At 37.3% G+C, this 21,567-nt stretch overlaps 1 protein-coding gene across 1 annotated transcript in view; it reads right to left on the bottom strand.

Moving 5' to 3' along the window:
- The window catches only part of LOC105700206 (dynein heavy chain 8, axonemal), a gene marked incomplete at its 3' end in the record, with an annotated part of 41,025 nt that extends 19,792 nt beyond the window's left edge, over positions 1-21,233 (bottom strand). Inside the window, exons 1-20 of the mRNA XM_023433345.1 lie at positions 20,822-21,233; positions 20,575-20,721; positions 20,228-20,502; positions 19,425-19,810; positions 18,964-19,034; positions 18,592-18,818; positions 17,461-17,951; positions 16,366-16,525; positions 14,528-14,761; positions 10,267-10,273; positions 10,018-10,198; positions 9,497-9,834; positions 9,075-9,238; positions 7,141-7,395; positions 6,820-7,060; positions 6,214-6,413; positions 2,943-3,114; positions 2,094-2,239; positions 562-700; positions 177-407 (exon numbers count right to left, since the gene is read on the bottom strand). Coding sequence (XP_023289113.1) covers positions 177-407; positions 562-700; positions 2,094-2,239; positions 2,943-3,114; positions 6,214-6,413; positions 6,820-7,060; positions 7,141-7,395; positions 9,075-9,238; positions 9,497-9,834; positions 10,018-10,198; positions 10,267-10,273; positions 14,528-14,761; positions 16,366-16,525; positions 17,461-17,951; positions 18,592-18,818; positions 18,964-19,034; positions 19,425-19,810; positions 20,228-20,502; positions 20,575-20,721; positions 20,822-20,911 — 4,155 coding nt within the window. The remainder of the gene's footprint in view (positions 1-176; positions 408-561; positions 701-2,093; positions 2,240-2,942; positions 3,115-6,213; positions 6,414-6,819; positions 7,061-7,140; positions 7,396-9,074; positions 9,239-9,496; positions 9,835-10,017; positions 10,199-10,266; positions 10,274-14,527; positions 14,762-16,365; positions 16,526-17,460; positions 17,952-18,591; positions 18,819-18,963; positions 19,035-19,424; positions 19,811-20,227; positions 20,503-20,574; positions 20,722-20,821) is intronic.
- Positions 21,234-21,567: the final 334 nt, after the last annotated feature.

Genomic DNA, 21,567 nt, shown 5'->3' with positions numbered 1-21,567 from the left:
ATGGAACTTTCAGTTCAAAATTCCATCCACTTTCACCCCCTGAAAGATTGTCTATTATAGGACACCCTGTATATTTAAAAATCATTAATAATATTAGTTGATAACTTTAAAAGTAACGATAAGAACGCCACCCACTTATTATCAGCTTTAATAATGTATATCGACTGCTGTATTACCTGCAAAACGGAATTATCTATTAATGTTATAAGTTTCGTTTCAGGCAATAGCAATTGCTGCATTCCATATGAAATAACAGCGCCCACTGATATCTGATGCATTTCTAATAACGAATTTAACCAATTCTCGACACCTCCTGTACATATTACGTCCTTTTCAAAATCAACTTTTTCATTCTCACGAGAATACATCGCTTTGATCTTATCGTATTCGGTTTCCGAAAACTCCAACTGAAAATATAAAAAGTATGTTGTTATGAACGATATATCAGTGTAAATACAATATTGCTTAATAATAACATCTCATAAAATTATGCAAGGAAGTCCCAAAGCGCTCAAACAATACTTGTATATAATTACTGTGTAAACATTATATTTACAGTACCTTTCCCACGTTGTCGAAAAATCCATCCAAATATTTTTGTATCGTATGAGAATCAGCCGCTTGTCCAAGAATTTCGAGTAAACTTGGATCCGATATAAAGCAGAATCTTGGAAAAATAACTCGCTTTGTTTCCAAATAACTGAAAATGAATTTTAAACAGCTAAATTAATTTAAAAACGCGTCAGTAAATTATATTGGGTTGTTCGGAAAGTAATTTCGTGTTTTTTTTAATGAAAACGAAAGACGATTTTTTTATAGCGAATAAATATTTTATTGAATTATATATTGTCCATTCTGGTCCAATACCTTTTGCCATCTTTCTGGCAAGAGCATGATTCCACGCTCATAAAATGTTTGGTTTTTGCTGTCAAAAAACTGATCCAGGAGATTTTTGACCTCCTCATTTGAAGTAAAGGTTTTACCGTCTAAAAAATTTTGTAGAAACCGGAACAAGTAATAATCAGAAGGTGCCAGATCTGGAGAATATTGTGGGTGTGGCAGGATATCCCATCCAAGCTGTAGAAGCTTTTGGCGAGTTAAGAAACTTGTATGAGGTCTCGCATTATCTTGGTGAAACACTACACCTTTTCTATTGATCAGTGCTGGTCTCTTCCGTTTAAGTGAATCATTCAATTTGTCCAGCTGGGGACAGTACACTTCAGAATTGATCGTTGTGTTGTTCGATAGAATCTCAAAAAAAAACGATTCCTATGAAATCCCATCAAACATATACCATCACGTTTTTTTGATGAATTTCGGCTTTCGAAGTTCTTTGAGCCGGTTCATCTTTTTTACTTCATGATCTCTTGCGTGTAACATTATTGTAAACAACCCCTTACTCGTCCCCAGGGATGATGCGCTTAAAAAATGGATCATTTTCTTGACGTTTGAGAAGCAAATCACAGACGTCAATGCGATGACACAAATTTCTTTCCGCAAGAACACGACGAATCCATATGTCGAACTTTGAGATTAAACCTAGGCGTTTCAAATGATCATGAACGGTCGAATTCGATAAATATAATCTCATCGATTAACTATAATCTCAATCAATTAATGCCTTTATCGTGTTTTCATTAGCTTTAAGTGGCCTTCCAGAACGTGGTTCATCTTCAATATCAAAATTGCCTGATCGAAATTTTGCAAAACCAGTTTTGACCCTGGCGTTCTGTCAATACATCTTCTCCATACACGTCGGATAATTTTTTTCTTGTTTGAACAGCATTTTTACCTTTTCGATAGTAAAAAAGTCAAATATGCCGAAAATGCCGCTTTTCACTTTCCATATTTGAAAGGGTACCAACCAAAAACTACTGCGTAGAATCAATCAAACTTTTTCACAAGCAAGCCTTGCTAGATCAGCTGTCAAAACATATAATGATTATGCGGCTTAAGTGTGAAGTTGGCCGTGAAAAAAGAAAATGAAGTCCTCTGTTGGGAAACAACGAAATTACTTTCCGAACAACCCAATAGAAGGGAGTGTAATCAGATATTCAGTAAAAATAAAATTTACAAATATATAATCAGCTCACCCACTCAATGATTTCTGGCAAGATTCTAATTGTTCTAGTAAGTGTGGTAGAAACTGACTCATAGTTTCGTCTCCCGTACACGTTTCTACCGCATTCAACTTTTCATGAGCTCTGTACATTAACTTCACCCACGACTTGTCGATGATCTGAAATAATTAAATATTAGGTTATTCGGTAATATTGGAAGGATAAATTATTATTAATTCATAGAATTAAAAACAATGAAAGAAAAATGAAATACGATTTATTTCAATTTGTTCAGCGATTCGCGAACATAAGGAAGAAGACCGGTGCCGGTTGCGAAACGTGAACAGACCCTGTGGATTCATTTTAATAATAGCAGATTTAGATAATAACGAGTACCAATAACAAAACACATTAGCCGTAGCAATTCAAATCAATTCTTTCGTTGGAAGGCACCACCGTTGCATTCCAACGAATATGTAATCGAGATCTAATAAGCAATGCTAATAAAATATTCTTCTAGTCATCTAAAGTGCGTCAACTTTCAATTTATTTCATTTCTTTTTATGTATTTATCAAGTTAAGTAAAGAAGAAGAAAGTAAGAGCAAAGCGTCGGGAAAAGGAGTGTAGAAAGTGAACAAGCAAACACTGTTATGTTGCAGACATTATGAAAAAATTCATATGCTTAATTTCCTGCACAAACCATATTTTACTTTATTACCCTTGAATGGTTATAAATTTTCCCTTAAAAACATTTAAAAATGTATGATCATCCGATAGTATTTTTTTTAAAGTTCTCCTAATTTCAATTTTATTATTATTTAAATCAACATCAATATACGTATTTATCGGAAATAGTTTATACTTTTAATTTAATTTCTCACATTAAAACGTTTTGCTTCCGCAGGCAATTGTTTCGAAATGTCTCCGCCAATAAAGACAGCTTCCAAATAAGCCCACAGATTCTGAACATTCAACCATTTGGCCAATATCTCTGAAGTGTTACTCAACTTAGTCTGCCATAATTGGATGTCTTTCTTGAAGTAAGTATTGTATCTATAAGTTAAATTTTAATATTACATATAATTTATTGTGTTAAATAATGTATGCGTACGTAAATATTAAGTATGCACAAATTTAAATACTATACGACCAAACGGAAATACTACTAATTGTAAGCATTACACCCAGGCATCGCGCAACGTGGAATATCCGTAAATTAAGGAGAAGTGAAACACTCTTCAAATCAGTCGATTCGAATACAACACTTTTTTCCAAGGGTATTAGACCAAACTGTCCGAAACTTTGACACATCACTCCTGATCATCTAAGAATTGTCCTGACACATTCAAAATTTGGATTTTTTAACACAATTTTTTAACTCAGCCCAGACCAGAACCAAAATGGCGTCGAGCTATTATATTTCGATCAATATACAATTATCGAATGCTATGATATGAGAATCGAAAGGGTCAGGACAATTTTACGACAATTTAGAACACTGGTAATCGATAAACTCGTATTTGAACAGGATAAGGGCAAAAAAAGTGTTGTATGCGCTTCGATGCTAAAACGATGGTAATACGAGGTCTTGGAGTGAAAATTTAATTGACCTGGAAATCACAGATGGCGCAGGGGGTCCCTGTGCAATCAATTGGGGCCCCAGAAAGCTTGAATCCAGAGGATTTCTGTAGTTTTACTTCGATTTCTTGATATTTATTGTACGAAAACGACAGGTGGAGTATGCCATTTGGTACAATATTCAATGTAATTCGACACAGCTGTCAATATAAAAACGAACGTCGGCAACGTAGGCATTTAGAAAAATCTTACTTATCGACATCGATCAAGTTCCTCGACGTGTTTCACTTCACCTTAACCATGTATAAATGTTTATTGAATGTATGTAAGATATATATATAAATATCTATGAACTCTATTTTAAATACACTGAAAGGCTATATGTCCGGATATGATACGTTATATATATATATATATTGATTGTGACGTGGCAAAATTCTGCCGTCACAATTAGGAGCGCAGCGGTAGCGGTGAGTACGTAGACAAATCCTACTGTTTTTTATACAAAAACAATTTTTTGTAACTGTCGGGATTTGAATCAGGAACTCACGTGTAGAAAGCAGTAACGCTGACCATGATGCAACTAATACCTATGAAGGAATTAATATTTTTCGGACTTATGAATGCATTGCATCTTGTTGTAATCTTATTCTTAAAAAAAAAACTCGTAAGTGATTGTAAAATTAAGAGTCATTTAAAAAATTGTAACAGTATGTTATATAATCATCTTACTATTTAAAAGTGTATAATAAATGTGGCCCGATTCACTTTAAAGATATTAAATTCGTAATTTTAGTACAACCTAATATACTAAAAGTGCATGAATTGTATGAATATTATATAAAGATACTTCATTTAAATGTGCGCAATTCTTTACAGTGTAACTACGATTTTATAAGGCTGAAAGCTGAATATGAACTATTAATGTGAATATAAACTATCAATTTAACGTTCTCCTATGGGTTCGATTTCTATATAGGTTATCTAGACTTCTGTGATATATGTGTTGATATATAGGCGTAAAGAAGATTTACATATATATTCACGGGATGTTTTTATTATGCAAACCATAGAAGATGTAAGTTTTCTGTACTTATGTCCTAATTTGTACGTCCACTATAAATATATTATACTTCATACGGTGCCTGGTAAGGCATTATAATTTACATAATGATAAAAACTCATGATGATGGTCACCAGCCAAAGAGGAAGTAAATAAAAAATCAGAGTATAGACGAAATTAACAGTTTTATCAAGTTGGAATTTAGATATAAGCATTAAGTATGGGAGAAAAATGTTAGGTTACATGCAGTGTCCTTTCATTTTTCTAAACGTATTTTCAACGATGTTGATTAACCTTTGGTAGATGTCTATTAGAGCTACTATAGATTTTGTATGCGTCAAGAAGTAAGTAGATATTTGTAGATCAATGGTAGGTATGTAATTTACATCTACAATAGACGTAGATATTTATATATATCGTTTAGATATTTATGATATACATTCTATTGCCATATGCTTAAAATAGATGCATATACTTACAAAAGATATTTTTTTAAGGTGGATAATAGACAATATACATTTGTTATACCTATATACCTAATTTAAACAGTTAATTTACGGATATTCCATTTCATGGGTTGCCTGGACAGTGTCCATTCGTTTTTTCGATAACAGTTTATCAATTTCAAACATGGTTCGAATAAGAAAATGTGGATAAAAGAGTGTTAAATGTGGTGTATCTACGTGATTTAATTGAACTAATACCATGTTAAACTACTATTTAAGGTGAAGTGAAACACGTTGAGGAACTTGATCAACGTCGATAAAGAAGTTTTTTCTAAATGCCTACGTTGCCGACGTTCGTTTTTATATCGACAGCTACACCGAATTATATTGCGTATTGTCCCAAATGGCATACTTCACCTGTCGTTTTCGTACAATAATTATAAAGAAATCGAAGTAAAACTCCAGAAATCCTCTGGATTCATGCCTTCTGGGGACCTAATTGACTGCAGTGGTACCCCCTGCGCCATCTGTGATTTCCAGGTCAATTACATTTTCACTCCGAGACCTCGTATTACCATCGTTTTGGCATAGAAGCGCATACAACACTTTTTTTGCCTTTATCCCGTTCAAATGCGAGTTTATCGATTACCAGAGTGTTCTAAATTGTCGTCAAATTGTCCTGACCCTTTCGATTCTCATATCAGAGCCTTCTATAATTGTATATTGATCGAAATATGAGAGCTCGACGCCATTTTGGTTCTGGTCTGGACTAAGTTAACAAATTTTTTTGAAAAATCCAAATTTTGAATGTGTCAGGACAATTCTTAGATGATCAGGAGTGATGCGTCAAAGTTTCGGACAGTTTGGTCTAATACCCTTAAAAAAAAGTGTTGTATTCGAATCGACTGATTTGAAGGATGTTTTACTTGGTATTGGTTTACTATAAAATATGTTTGTGGCAAGGAAAGAATCCGACTAGCAAGTAAAGTCTTGGTTGTTTATTTAATTTAGAAGTTTCTAATGCTTCTACCTGAAACTATACATTGTTAATGCGTATCAACGTACCGATTCGCCATTAAAGAGCTAATGATCATCAAGCTATCTTCAAGTTGTGCTATTATTTCATTAGTTTCCGTACCTTTCAGTAACAATTCACCTCTCTGTTTGAAATGAGTAAACTGTAAATTTACAGTCATCCAATCGGCAATTACTTGTTTTAATTTGCTTTCAATATCTTTCTCCTTTACGGCGCTGATGCAGATATCCTATGATAATTCATACCCATATTTAAGTAAATATCCTATGTCCTTATATTGCTTATTGTAACCAAATCAGAAATGTAACAAAAATAAGTATCGTCCTTAAAAATGAATTCCAAATTAAATCAATTACATTCCATCATAAACATTACTAGTCGGGTCGAACAAACTGAAACCTTGTCTTGGCAATGTAGAACTGACATCATATGCCACTGATATCAATTTTCAGGATATTTTTGAAAATAACAAAAGTGACACAATTACACCCGTTTATAATAAAAACTCAGCAAGACTACGGTTTCCATGGCACCAAAGTTTGACACTTGATTATGGTTGTGTATAATATGAACAAACACAATTCTATGGTTGCACAATGAATTAACTGCAGGAATGACAAATAATTGAATATTACCTCCACATCTTCTTTATATTTCAATAACGGTGCTTCCATTGCGTTAGCTAATGTAAAATTTTCTGACTCAACATCAAAAAAGTAATTACATAACTTTGACATCCTTTCCCAATGACGATCTTTCATAGCTTTATTAGCCATCAATTCTAACAGAGGACAAGTCTCGTTGAAATCGTCTATTCTTTTTTTCAAGTCCAAATATGCTGGCCAGTCACGCATAGCTTTAGGTAGTCGCCGGCACCTGATATCATATCATCGCTTAGATCCGCTTAAACTCGAGACAAGAGATAAACAGTGTTTCAAAAGATGCCAAATACATACTTATTCTGAAATTCCGTTAGCTCAGCAATAATGGAATCGGTATCGATCTCAGCCCAAGGAATCTCAAAATATCCATCAATTGAGCGCATAACTTGCAAATACAAGCCGTAGAGTTTTTGCAACAATACAAACTCTTTCTTCCTTTGATGAAGTATAGGGTATTCAGTTGTTTCTATTCCAAACAGAGCCTCTCCACTGCTGTATGTTTCGTATCTTTCCCATAATTCGTCAAATCGAGCGTTAAATAATATCACGCTGAAAGTACAATTAGCAACGTACCATTAACGACAGAGTTAAATAACAACTTTAACTTCTAAACTAAGATTATGAGTTATCATTACATTAAACTTTTAATTACTTTTTTCAATATCGATTACAGGAATACGGAGTTTCATTACAAAATTTTGTCGTAACAAGATATACTATACCAGGTGTATAAGCTTTAAGGTGAAGTGAAACCCCCTTCAAATTAGTCGATTCGAATACAACACTTTTTTTTAAGGGTATTAGACCAAACTGTCCGAAACTTTGACACGTCNGAGTGACTCCAAGTAATTTCGGACCATTTTTGACGTGTGCGATGGTGGGTTGTCGTGGAGGAAAATCAGCTTGTCATGTCTTTGCTGATAATCCGACCTTTTCTCACGCAGAGCACGGTGCAATTTGATCAGTTGTTGGTGGTAGTGGTGGGCATTGACAGTTTCACCAGGTTTCAACAGCTCATAGTAGACGATATCCTGCTACTCCCACCAAACGCACAGCATCGTCTTTCGTCAGACGCGATTTGGTCTTGCGGACGATTTTGATGGTTGACCGGGATCAACCCACGATTTTTTGCGTTTAGGATTCTCGAAAAATATCTAATTTTCATCGCGTCACAATCCAATGCAGGAACGACTTTCTTTTTTGTTTGGCGAGCAATATTTTGCATGTGTTTTGGCGTCGCTCCATCTGTCTATCGATCAATTCATGCGGCACCCATTTTCCGATCTTTCGAACCTTTCCCATGGCACGTAGGCGCATGGAAATGGATGGGTGAGTAACATCCAATTGCTCGGAAAGCATTTTTTGCGATTGGATATCGTCCTCGGCCAAAAGAGCCTGCAATTGATAGTCCTCAACCTTCCTGGACCGATTTTCACGCTTCGTGTCGCTCAGGTGAAAATTGCCGTCTTAGAACCGATGAAACCAATCTCTGCACGTTGTTTCCGACAAAGTCGAAAAGTCGAAAAGTTTGAATGTACATTTTCCTGATTTTTTTTTTTCAAGTTCAATTTGCTTGGAATAGATTGCATTAATTTGTACAACTACACCGTGGGGAGTTCTTAAACTGAGACTTTTTTGGGACCGCTGGTGTTGGCCTTGAGAGCTAGAAAAATTCAGAGACCCCAGAGTTTCCCAGGAACTCGAAAACGTTCGAATGTACATTCTTACGATTTTCTTTCAAAGCTTAAATTACTCGGAGTATGTTTTCATTAATTTGTCCAACTAAACAGAGGTGTAATGGCTGTCGCCGTAGGCCTCCACAAGCATTCGATGCGATTCGGCAGCCGATTTCTTCAAATTGAAGCAGAGAAGCAGAGCTTCCCGCATATGCCCTTTTTCTGGCAAAAAACTAGACACGATTACCAAAGGAAAAATGTATGTTGTATGAAATTGCTGATGATGTACACTGATTATTGTTGACAGATGTCAAACTCAGACAAAACAAAAGTATGACGTATCCATAGTAACTTAATATGCTCACTAGCGCAATCTATGAGCAAACAGCGGATTTAAGCTTATACACCTGGTAAGAAACAATTATACTCCGTACGAGTAATAGGATCCATGACATTTTTATTTATGATAGCGAGATATGATGGTGATTTTAGAATATTTGGAATCATTGCTTTTAAAATATTTATTATTATTAGATGTAGTAATTACTGTACCGTTCACTTGCTTCCTTTGCAGGTATCCCTTCAACCATTGGTCCATTAACTTCGAAGTCTACATCGAAATCGATCACGTCATTTTTAAGAACACTTACACCGTAAATTAATTCTCTTCTAAGAGGTTCTTGCATTTCACATATAGTCGCTTGAACTTGCTTAACCTAGAACAAATAATTAACTTGTTTAATTAACATTTTGTAGTATTATCAAATCGTCGATTAATCATCCATAATGGCATAATGGTTGCAACGTGGTATTTTTGTTGGAAACTATGGTTACAAGGTTTAGTCCCGAAATAAGTATAATAATGGCTTGGGCGATCGAAGGGCTCGTCGGAATAAAAAAAGTTTTTTTTAATCTACGAAGTAACGATATTTCTCTCTAAATCATATATTATTAACATTTTTAGGAATATTTACCGTGTGCAACATATTTGTGAAGTTGTAACGAAGGCTGTCCACTGTATCCTGTTCTTCTTTTGAAAGACGAACGTTGAATTTTCCCATTAAAGTATACGTTTCTTCAATAGCTATTAATTCCATGTCTAGCGATATAAAATCGTTCCTTATATCGCTGAGACACATCATAGCTACTCTTACATCTTCCAAATCATTTATTTTACGCGCTAATATATTATTTTTCTCATTAATATATTCCGTGATGCCTCTTAATTTTTCTCTATATGTGATTGATAGAATATTGCCTAAAGTAGTCTTCCATGCGTTTGCTTCCACCAGCAATGCCAATTTTAATTTTTCTGCAACAATAATCGATATAACTATTACCTGTTACTGCCAATTTGTTATCGAAAATGACTTACATTATTGAGAATCGTAAGTTACTGAGGTAGCTTTGTTCTCTTTTTCTATGAATGGCATATCTTATAACATACACAACAATTAGGTATTGATTAAAACTGTAAGAAATTGAATTTCTTTACCCATGCTAATGTCTATAGGTCCAATTACGTGATGCTCGGGAAGTTGCTTAATTTCTGCGAACAATTCCTCATACTCCAAAAATTTCTCTCGAATTTCTTGGATAATTGGATTTGAATCGACAAACGCTTGGATTAGTTCATTCCTATCCTCGGCCCAAATGTAGGAATACCGCAGGTATGACTATAAAATAGAAAATGAAACATTGTGTACTGTGACGCCTCAGTAAGAGAAAATTACAACTCGGATACAAGGATTCTGAGACATAAAACGTATTTACTTTAATACTTGTACAATCGTTAAACTTTGTCTTTATTCAGCGTACGTTCTATACGAACGCTTCGACAGGAGGTGGTTACAGAGGGATTACTTGGTAAAAATAGTAGACAGAGGTCGACGAATACTGATTGAGAAATTATGTTCGATCGCATGTCTGAGTGTACGAGTGGTGTGGTATTGACTAGGAAGTACCTTTAATTTATAACTAAGAAAACGCAGACTGAAGTTGATGCTTTTGTCGATGATTCGATTCCTTTCTGGGGATGATGAATGTTGATCCTCGGATTTGGACTCGCAAATCGGAGACAGAAATTCGGTGGTTGAATCCTTTCCAGAGTTGACGAATGTTGATCCTCAGAACACTTTTCCGATTTAGCTTGCGAAATATAGAGAACGTCGCGGATTTCGAAATAGTATGACTGATAAGGGAAGTTCCCCAATCCGGAAATTCAAAAAATGTGGAAACTTGAGGGATATTTAGACCGTGCCTAGGTGAGTCACAAGCAATTTTTTTTCCGGCGGAAAATCATTTTGATCAGGTGGCGTCCTCGTGTGCCGCGGTCCACGTTCGGGTCTCTTCCTGAGACAGTGGTCCGCTCGGAGCGTTTGAGTATTTCCGAGGAGCAATGTCAGGATAGAGTAAAGTGTGCAAGATTTAATAACAATAACGATATTCATTCTTCGACAGGGGTCGTCGGTTACCGGTCGGTGTTAGTCGACTGAGGTCTGAAAGCGAAATGTTGGAAGCAGACCGAATACATACGACATCGCACTTAATTCTAATCGTCGCAGAATCTCTACTGGTTAATATAAGATGCATACGTCGATTAATTACTACTGGTTACAATACAGCTTATCGGTTAATTCTGGTAATGACTCTAGTCCTATTGTTCGAACGCCCGGGTTAGAGACGTGACACGTCGGTACAGGTCAGGTTCGTGTCGTCTCTATCGGGATCGTTTCGAAGATAAGAATTCGCAAATGTAGTGATTCAAGGTCTCTTCTTGCGAATCGGTTTTGAGAGTCTATGTGTAGGTGGGTTTCTTCACTTTCTACGACTGCCTTACTTTACTTTCCCGGACTTTTTATAGTGCTTGGGAGGCTCGTGTGCCTTCGAGAGAGCGCGAGCTGTGGGTCGCCGCGTAACGGCCGCGGCGCGCACTAACCGGTCGGCACCGCGCTCACGGGAGCCGGGCGCCGTGCTGCAGGGCCCTGCCGCAATGTTGTGCGATTCGTGTGGCTCGGCCTCGGGCGCCCTGGTTCGAGGCACACGGCTCGTTACAATTTTTCCAGATTTAGATACGACGGAATATTCCAAATCGGCCAATTTCAATTTTCACCACATTAATAGTGAGCTGGAGTCTTTAACCGAATGTAACCACACTCTCTAGTGGTGATCGGTTACTAAAATTAATTTGCGTCCATAAAGATAGAGTCAGAAGTATGCTACGGCATAGATTATAGCGAGGCATTCCTTTTCGGTAGTAGAATAGTTTCTTACAGCAGAATTTATACTGATTTATGGATGCATGAGCAATAGGTAAATCTTAACCAATCTTTTCTTGGCTCAATGTGGCACCAATCGCGTAATCCGAGGCATCGGTGGTCACTATAAATAGTTCATTGAAACTCGGGCAATGGAATCGGTTTACGGCATAGTTTATCTTTTAAATTTTCAAAACTTTCTTGTTGTTTCGGTCCCGAAATAAATTTAACGTCTTCCTTTAATTGATTGATTATAGATTTAGTTATTTTGGAAATGTCTGAAATGAGGCGTCTATAATAACCTGCTAAGCTGAGAAACTGTTCGATATTTTTTGCAGTTTTCAGAACTGAGAAATATCTTACGGCTGTTAGCTTAAAAGGTTCTGAACAGACTCCATCGGCTGTAATTATGTGTCCCAAATATGCTTCTTTTGGTATTATTGTAAATTAAGGATGCGAAAATGAGATGATTGTGACATTGTTGTTTCCTAAAGTGACGACTAATTCTAATATAATCTCATGAAATGTAATTATTTAAGATTCACTTACATTCCTAAGAAGCCCAACGTCATCTTTTAGCATAAGCATGGCACCTCGTAAGCTCATTGAACTGCGTATAATTTCCTTGTGATCGATGATGGTTTGGTGGTAATTCTTTAAACTCGACTTTTCATCATCTGTCAACACATATTACTACATACCTGTCATTCGCGCTTAGAAAATAGTTTGCTATACTGTGATGGGAATTCCTATCCCCGACTGGCAAATCGCCATACGCCCGGTCCGGAGTATGGAAAGAGTATCAAATCCGATCGTCGGCCCTTTCGGAAGCCCGATTTATTTAAGGTCGCCAGGTGCGCGCGCACGCACCTCGGGATTCCGGTAGCCGACAGCACAAGCAAGCCGACTCGGCCCGTTAGGCGGGACCCACCCGGGCGTATCCGATCAACTGCGCGAGGACCTTAAGCCCTGCGGCACAGTAGAGCCGGGGGGTTCGGTACGATAACTAATCAAGCGAGGAGGAGTCGTCATCGGAATTCGCGAAACATAGAAGTTTGGCTAAATGAAAGAAAAATAAATGAGACAACCAACCCGTTGGGATCTTTTATTTCACCTCATGCGACCTCGACGTAACGGGTGCGACCGCGGTGCAATATTGCGGGACAAGGGACACCTCTCGAATGAGACAAGCGTAGAGAACGGGAATACAAAATTAACAAGGCCGCGCCGATATTGGTAACCCCACGGTAGAGGCCCAAAAGGGCACAACGCCCGATGGGAAAGACCTTTACTGCCCCTCGGAGCCTCGAAAAAGGCCCGGCAACTACGCAGCGATACGAAACGATGACGCCGGCCCGCGGTACGGCTCCAACGCCACTCGCTCACCCTAACCCATGCGCACGTGGTCACGATTCTCTCCCGGCAACTTCCAGCAAGAATATCTGCGATACAGTTGACACAGTCTCTCCAAACTACAGGGGCAAGATACAAGGAGGCGAGCGAGAGTCTCCTCCCGACAAATTCCGGACTTTAATGCAAGACGCAACCCGACGAAAGTCGCCGCGACTCGCGGATCGGACAGTGCCGCCTAAGGATGGGAATGAACACGACCCGGACGAGCTACCCACGGTCTTCGGATCGAGCGATACTCAATGATTCCGGGCCGCCAGCACCCTTCGAACCACGGAGGGACTTTCCCGCGCCTTTCGATAACGTGGGTGGAAATTGGGAACTCGGAAACGCTTTGGCGCCTCGGCAAGACGATAGCGAGTCGGCGCGATACAAAAACGCTAATCGGTCATTGAAAATCGGAATCCGAATTAAGGTCTGAATCGAATGCGGAAAAATCAGACACGGAGACAGCAGAAATTTAGCTATAACTCGTCTCGAACTCGGCTCATGGAAAGGATGGGACAATGCGGTGAAGGGGCTCCCTGGGCAGGCTCGGCTCACCGGTACAGCTCGCTTTCACAGAAGACGGTACGGCTTCCTTCGGAAGGCGGCAGCGCTGTCAGCTCTCTGGACGGTAAGGCACCCTTCGGGACTCTCTCGGCGAGGAAAGCGACGCTGCCGCTGACGAAACGAGAAGTCGGTGAGCTGCAACCGGTGTGGTAGTCCCTCTGACAATGCCGCATACGCCGGAAGATCTTCCGTTCCGACGTCGTTGTCCGCCTGGTGGACCCCGTGGAACTTGTTAGCGGGCGCCGGGCTGCCATCTAGGCTGATCTAAATAGGTCACCAGGCCACCTAATTAGGGCGACCGCCAACCGATAACACCAGAACCGCCAAATTCGGGGCCCCGCCCGTTTTCCGCGAGCCTGGAAAATTAAAGATCGCGCGTGGTGGCGCGCCGATACGCACCTGCATACAGCTACATTTATCGCAAGTTTTTACTTATGTTTAAAGTAACAAAAACGTCTTAACGCTAATGATTTCTAGACGGACTCCTCCCCGCTCCGGCCTTAAACCCCCCTTGTGACTGGCACCTATTTTGCCACATCACAATACATAATGACGCGTTAATATTTAACAATATTCTTCGAACTACTGCAGATCGACCTTCATCATACATTCATAAATCATTTGTGGAATGTACACACATGGCGTAAACATTTGAATCGTGTTTACGTTTAATGAAAAGTAAAGATAGAAAAAAAATTAGGTAGCTATTTTGTTCAGTTAGGAACAAGAATGATCACCATTATTATTACGGGATGCATGTTAAACTAGTCAATAATACAATCTTACTTACATTCATCACCATTCGAGATGAGAGTACCCTTTTTTTTAGGTGTCGACGAGTAGCGTTGACCCCACATGGTAATGGCTTTATGAGTTTCTATTATATTCGTAATTACTTTCGCAAAATGAAGTTGCAACTCTTCTATAGGCGGAATTATAATAATGTTTGGGATTTGCAAAACAAGGTACGTGGATAAAAGTGCAGGCTCTCCCCCATCGATTTGTTCTCGAAATAAAACACTAGAAACGGAATTATAAAATCTATTAATAAAAACTAAATATTCTAAACGTTCGAAGGTTGAAAGGTAGACATGAAAATGGAGTCATGTTATAAAGTAGTAATGTTAATTAATCGCAGTAAATAGTTCTCAATGATTTTACCATTAATAGCAAGTAGATCAGATTTCAAGAAATCATCTTGGAAATCAATATGCATTCTAGTATAGGGGGGACCGGAACAAGTTGACCGACTTTTTCGATAATGTTTCAATGTGAGTGAAGTAATGAGAATTTTAGAACGTGTTATACATAAGACTGTTGGGCATACATTCAGGTACAATAATTGCAGCCCAAGATTCTTTAATCTTTTTCGAAAAATGAAAGAAAAAGCACCCCGGGTACGGGGCAAGTTGACCTATTAAGGTGAAGTGAAACACGTCGAGGAACTTGATCAACGTCGATAAGGAAGATTTTTCTAAATGCCTACGTTGCCGACGTTCGTTTTTATATTGACAGCTATGTCGAATTACATTGAATATTGTACTAAATGGCATACTACACCTGTCGTTTTCGTATAATAAATATCAAGAAATCGAAGTAAAACTCCAGAAATCCTCTGGATTCATGCCTTCTGGGGCCCTAATTAACTGCGGAGGGACCCCCTGCGCCATCTGTGATTTCCAGGTCAATTAAATTGTCACTCCGAGACCCCGGATTACCATCGTTTTGGCATAGAAGCGCATATAACACTTTTTTTGCCCTTATCCTGTTCAAATGCGAGTTTATCGATTACCAGAGTGTTCTAAATTGTCGTAAAATTGTCCTGACCCTTTCGATTCTCATATCAGAGCCTTCGATAATTGTATTTTGATCGAAGTATGAGAGCTCGACGCCATTTTGGTTCTGGTCTGGGCTAAGTTAAAAAATTGTTTACAAAAATCCAAATTTTGAATGTGTCAGGACAATTCTTAGATGATCAGGAGTGATGCGTCATAGTTTCGGACAGTTTGGTCTAATACCCTTAAAAAAAAGTGTTGTATTCGAATCGACTGATTTGAAGGGTGTTTCACTTCACCTTAATCGGAGCAAATTGACGCGGCATATAATAGATCCGCACGAAATTTTGTCACGAAAAATTTAGAGCACACCAAGCTTAGGCCATTATTTTAAGTGAACTAATAAATAATTAATCGGAGTATATCTGAAGCACGGACGATGACAGAAAAACTACTAGGCAATATGACGTCAAGATCTTGTCGGTTAACCTGCCCCGCTTGTCGTAAGTCAATTTGCCCCGAACGTCATTTTAACAATCGAAATCATATTGGCAAATGATAAATAATTTAATTTAAAAATATAAGCACAGCGATGCGAAGCTAAATAGATGCTCTTTTCATATGGCACATTTTCAAAATGATGAAAAGCAATATATTATACTAAAACAGAAAATAAAGGGACAGCAAAAATTTACTATCATAGTTTTCGTGTTTTATTTTTTATAACTAAACGATAATGCAAAAAATTATGTTAAGTATCGACGAAAGTGTGGGACATAATTAGGAATGCATGATAAAATTAAGAATGATATTAAGTAAGAAAGTAAAATTTTATTAAACGTTGCCAACCTCGTAGTGCCTACTCGTTTTCTCAAAACTTCAAGAGAAGTTTTCGTACATTTTACTAAAGCTTCTATTAGTTTATGGTTGAAATAAGCAAAGAGATCCATGCAGTCGTTATGAACACGGTGTATATTAACCTTACTAGTTCCATCAATATATCCAAATCCTGGGAACATTAACAGAAATATAATAATCATTAATTCCAAATCGTTTCCAAAATTTGATAGGTTTCTTAAACATTCTGCTAATTCTAATTGAAATATTCTTATATTTTTCGAACATTACTTGAAAAAACATTAATTACGGCTCAAATTTTCTTACAAGGAAGGTACCTGAGGTCTCCCCGTCCGATTTTGTTCATTTTTAAATATGTTATAGAGGACTAAAATCTAAAGGACTCGTGTTTTTTTTATCGACAGATAAACACTTTTAGGGGGTGAAATCAAGCTTCAAAGTTGGCCGTGCAAGGGGGTGAGTTGATTGTTTCATATAGAAGCACTCGACCGATTTTCATGAAACAACCGTCAAAATGTAGAGAATGAAGAATTATGAAACATGCATTTGGAATTTATCGAAAAAATTCAATTTTAAGGGGTGAGCCACCCCCTTGAATACTTCTTTACCCCTTACGCGAGCAGTAATTGCTCTATCCAAATGAAACTTGGTTAATTTATAGACCAGAACAATACAAAAAAAGTTTCATTTCGATAGAACAATTACTGCTCGCGTAAGGGGTAAAAGAAGTATTCAAAGGGGTGGCTCACCCCTTAAAAATGAATTTTTTCGAAAAATTCCAAATGCATCTTTCATAATTCTTCATTCCCCACATTTTGACGGTTGTTTCATGAAAATCGGTCGAGTGCTTCTATATAGAACAGCCAACTCACCCCCTTGCTCGACCAACCTTGAAGCCTGATTTCACCCCCTAAAAGTGTTTATCCGCCGATAAAAAGAAACACGGGTCCCTTAGATTTTAGTCCTCTATAACATATTTTAAAATGAACGAAATCGGAGAGGGACACCTCAGGTACCTTCCTTGTCAGTAAGAAATTAGTTCTTTGTTTTTGCAATATCACCGAAAATTTATTTATAAACCCATACCTGGTTCAATTGTTCCTCCACCAGTTAACTTAGTTTGAGAAGTAACTTGTCGGGTAATTTTCTCCTGATCCATCCAGTAATATTTCACAACATCAACGCTTGGATCGCTAATTAAGTCTAGAAGTTTATTAATTATATCGATAACGGCTTTCTCGGCAGCCGATGATTTTATTTCTAATTCCATTGCAACTGAGACTCTAAAGGCGAGATTGTCTCCAGAAAATTGGGCAGGACTTTGGGGATAATTATCCAGTTTGACAAGGTCCGTTTCTGCAATGGACTCGAAAACTTCGTCGACTCGTGCTTCTTTCATGTCTTTCAGTTCTTTCCCAAAAATCTGAACATCTCTGATATTATCGCTAATATTCTCACAGACTTGAGGAATTTTTAAGGATGTCCACGTTACGACAGACAGGCAAGGTTGAAAAGCAATTTCCAGTTTTGCAAACGCTGGATTCATCAGGTTCAGAAAAAGCGTTGGAATGGAACGTCTAAAATTTATATAGAGAAATTCAAAATATGAAAAAAGTAGTAGCAATACTTAAGAATAATTAAAATAAGCTACAACAACAACCACGTTACGACAGACAGGCAAGGTTGAAAAGCAATTTCCAGTTTTGCAAACGCTGGATTCATCAGGTTCAGAAAAAGCGTTGGAATGGAACGTCTAAAATTTATATAGAGAAATTCAAAATATGAAAAAAGTAGTAGCAATACTTAAGAATAATTAAAATAAGCTACAACTTATCGGTACGTGTAAATTATTGTAATAATGTTATATAGTTAAAAAAAAAGTAATGGGGTACCACTGAAGTGCTGCCTGATGCTAAATAATAGAGACATCTACATTGATCTAATTGAAAAGTTATTCAATTATATCGTATTGCTAGAGGATTAGTCGTTGCAATACAATGCATTTGAAATTGATAATTTTCTACGAAATAATCAATTGAATTAAGTAATCAAGTAATTAATAGAATAATCTTCCTCGAGTGACAAAGATTTAGAGTAAATTCTTGTTTAACAAAACATAATTTTGATGAATAAGAATTCGATAAAAATAGCGAACACAGTAATGTACTTTGATATGTTATGTATTTCATTAAATAATACTAAAGTTACTGATATTACCGTAGATTGTCATTTTCTTCGACCAATTTCTTTACTTTTTCACGTGAGGCAAAAACTTGCTCTTTACAAAATGTAATGATTTGAATAAAATCAGGTATTTCCATCTTAAATCTAGACATATGTTCCGATTCTCTAATGACCTCAGTTATGTAGGAATCGAAGTTTAAGCAATATTTGTTAGTTCTTGGGTGGCGTACTAATAATGGAGATGATAATGCCAAACGAACCTGTATTGAAGTTAAATCTCATTAAGCAGTGCTATTTAAGTACATAATAAACATCATATTTCAAAAAAATGGTATAATGTGCCAATAATCAATTTAGACCACCGTTTATTACATTTATTCCTCTCAAAACACACCTTCGATATACAAAATAATAGCTAAATATATTGTGACGCGGTAGAATTCTGTTGGTCATAAGTAGTGGTGGAACAGTGCTGGCTAGCAAAGATTTATCTTACAAGGAAACATTACCACATGTCCGCCCCCGATCTTATTGATTTTCATATATGTTGAAGAACACAAAAATCTAAGAGACACGTGTTTTTTTTATATCTGCAATGGTCCACGTTTAAGGGGTGAAACAACCCCCCAAAGTTTGGGGACAATTCGATTTTTATAACCATTTTCGTAGAAGCAATGGAGGGATTTCAACGAAACTTGGTATAAGCGTATTCTGTATAAGGACGGTGAAAACACAATATTGTCCAGCAACGTTACACCCCCCCAAGGGGGTGAACTACCCTTCAGGCGACATTTTTTGTAATATCTAATAAACAAGCACTCCTACTTAAGTTCCACTTAAGTCAAGTCAAAGGATGTTTATTTAACACCACATTAATATATTTTTGTAAATTACCATAAGTTTATAACTTACAATGTCTGCGGTATCATACCACGCTTTGTGATATATCAGTTCATAATGAATGAAGACCGAAATAAGAGCGTTATATATCTTAATGCACTTCTGCATGCGCTCGTGTGTAATTGCACGTGGGTGTTTCTTAAAAACATTCATTGGCGATTCTATTCTTTTATATAATTGCCGAATCCATAAAATCCTTCCAGCTACTGGTGGAATATTCCGTGGTAATGGAGGATCCGACCTGTCTTCGTTATACGCGTCCCGAACTGCTTCGATTTCCTGCTGATATATTGTGACAAGTTCCAAGTATTTTTGGTCAATCTTTAAGTTATTAAGATTTAACTTTTGAAACCTGTGCACACAAAATAATGATCAATTTGGGTACTTCTTCAAACATTCCGATTACATCCTCTATCAATATAATGACGTTAATTGTTAGACAATCCACCTAATTTGGTTAGCAAATGAATGTTTCAAATATAGTCATCTATTCGTGTAACCATTCGCTTTAAAACTACTGCTAATCGAACATGTTATCTATTACTAACTGTTAGATGATTGCATAGTAATTTTCCGATTTTGTGCAAATTTCGATAACGAAAATCAATTTGAAGTACGTGTTCATTGAGTACTTCATTTTTACGAAGAATTGTGGTAGATTTATCGGTTTGTCTAATTTTGGAATGACGCATATACAAAGAGAAAATTTACTTACATAGGACAAAGATAGTGTTTACTCTTAAGCAAGTACATTAAAAGTATAATTTACCTTCCCACTAATCGTAATGCTTCGTCTATATTTGGCACTAATGATATCGTCTTGAAAAAGAAATTTCTGAGTTCAATTTCAGTCTCAAGGATACTTTTTTTAAACTCGTCATAATCCGGGTCAAAATACGGCTTTCTGTGGTCTAGTGGATCATAAGTTTGTGTTGAGATTTTTTGAAGGATACCTGAAAACTTTTGAGAGAACGCGTCTATTCCATCGATCGTTGAACGATGTAGAATCGTATACATCTGTGATGTTTCTAAAACGTCAATAATCTGCAAACAATTTTAAATTAATAAACGCATGGAATGCTACTTAATACGTTTCACACATCTTCATGCACTTACTTTATATAACCTTGTCTTGAACGTATTGAATTTTCCAAATACATACATTTCTGATACTTCGAAAGGTTTCTCATCCATTACCTCTTTAACCTTTCTTCGCATATCAGAATAGCACTCGTGATATTGTTCAAACAGCTTAATGCAATCCTATAAAATGTATCACCACATTAACAGAAACTATGTTTACACTGTAGACAAATGTGATCATCGAACGTAATTGCAGTGGCAAATTGTATTTTCCGCTTACTTTCATTCTTGATATTACGGCGGACTTGTCCTCGTTCCAAATATTTATTTGGCCACTATCGGTAATGTATGATTTACATGATAAAATCATTTGATTAGTTATCTGTAAAAATTAAGGTGAATACATTGTACGTTCTAATATTTTGTGTTGTTATACATTGGGACCCTTTCCCAAACCCGCCGCCTCGGTTGGTCCCATCGCAGAGGCGGTCAATTTCTGCCCGGGACACACGATGACACCGGGACTGTCAAAATACTGGGACTGGATTACCGGGAAAACAGGCCCATCAAACTTTCTTGGTCGCCAGACACGCCGACGTTCCAAGTGTCCTGATGCGGCATCCAGCCACACCCATCAGGACATCAAAATCGCGGACCACCACCAGCCCGATTGGTTCTTGACAATCCCGGCCTCAAACCTAATTGCATTCAATGCACTCGACTAGCTCAGGGAGGTCGTGAAATGACCGAGGAGGAGGGGGTTCTTCCTAAATACCGGACTCAAGAGGGAGTAAGAGAAATAAAAAAAACTAAATTGCGAGAAGACATCTAACAAGGAAACATTCCCAAGTGTCCGCCTCCGATCTTATTGAGTTTCATATAGGTTGAAGAACACAAAAATCTAAGAGACACGTGTTTTATTATATCTGCAATGGTCCACATTTAAGGGGTGAAACAACCCCCCAAAGTTTAGCGAAAAATCGGTTTTTTAAATATTTTTCGTAGGAGCAGTGGAGGGATTTCGAC

This window comes from Orussus abietinus, unplaced genomic scaffold (assembly GCF_000612105.2).
Source record: "Orussus abietinus isolate OABI.00-Male unplaced genomic scaffold, Oabi_2.0 scaffold610, whole genome shotgun sequence".
NCBI classification, from domain to species: Eukaryota; Metazoa; Arthropoda; class Insecta; order Hymenoptera; family Orussidae; genus Orussus; species Orussus abietinus.
This window is presented reverse-complemented; position numbering and strand designations above follow the sequence as displayed.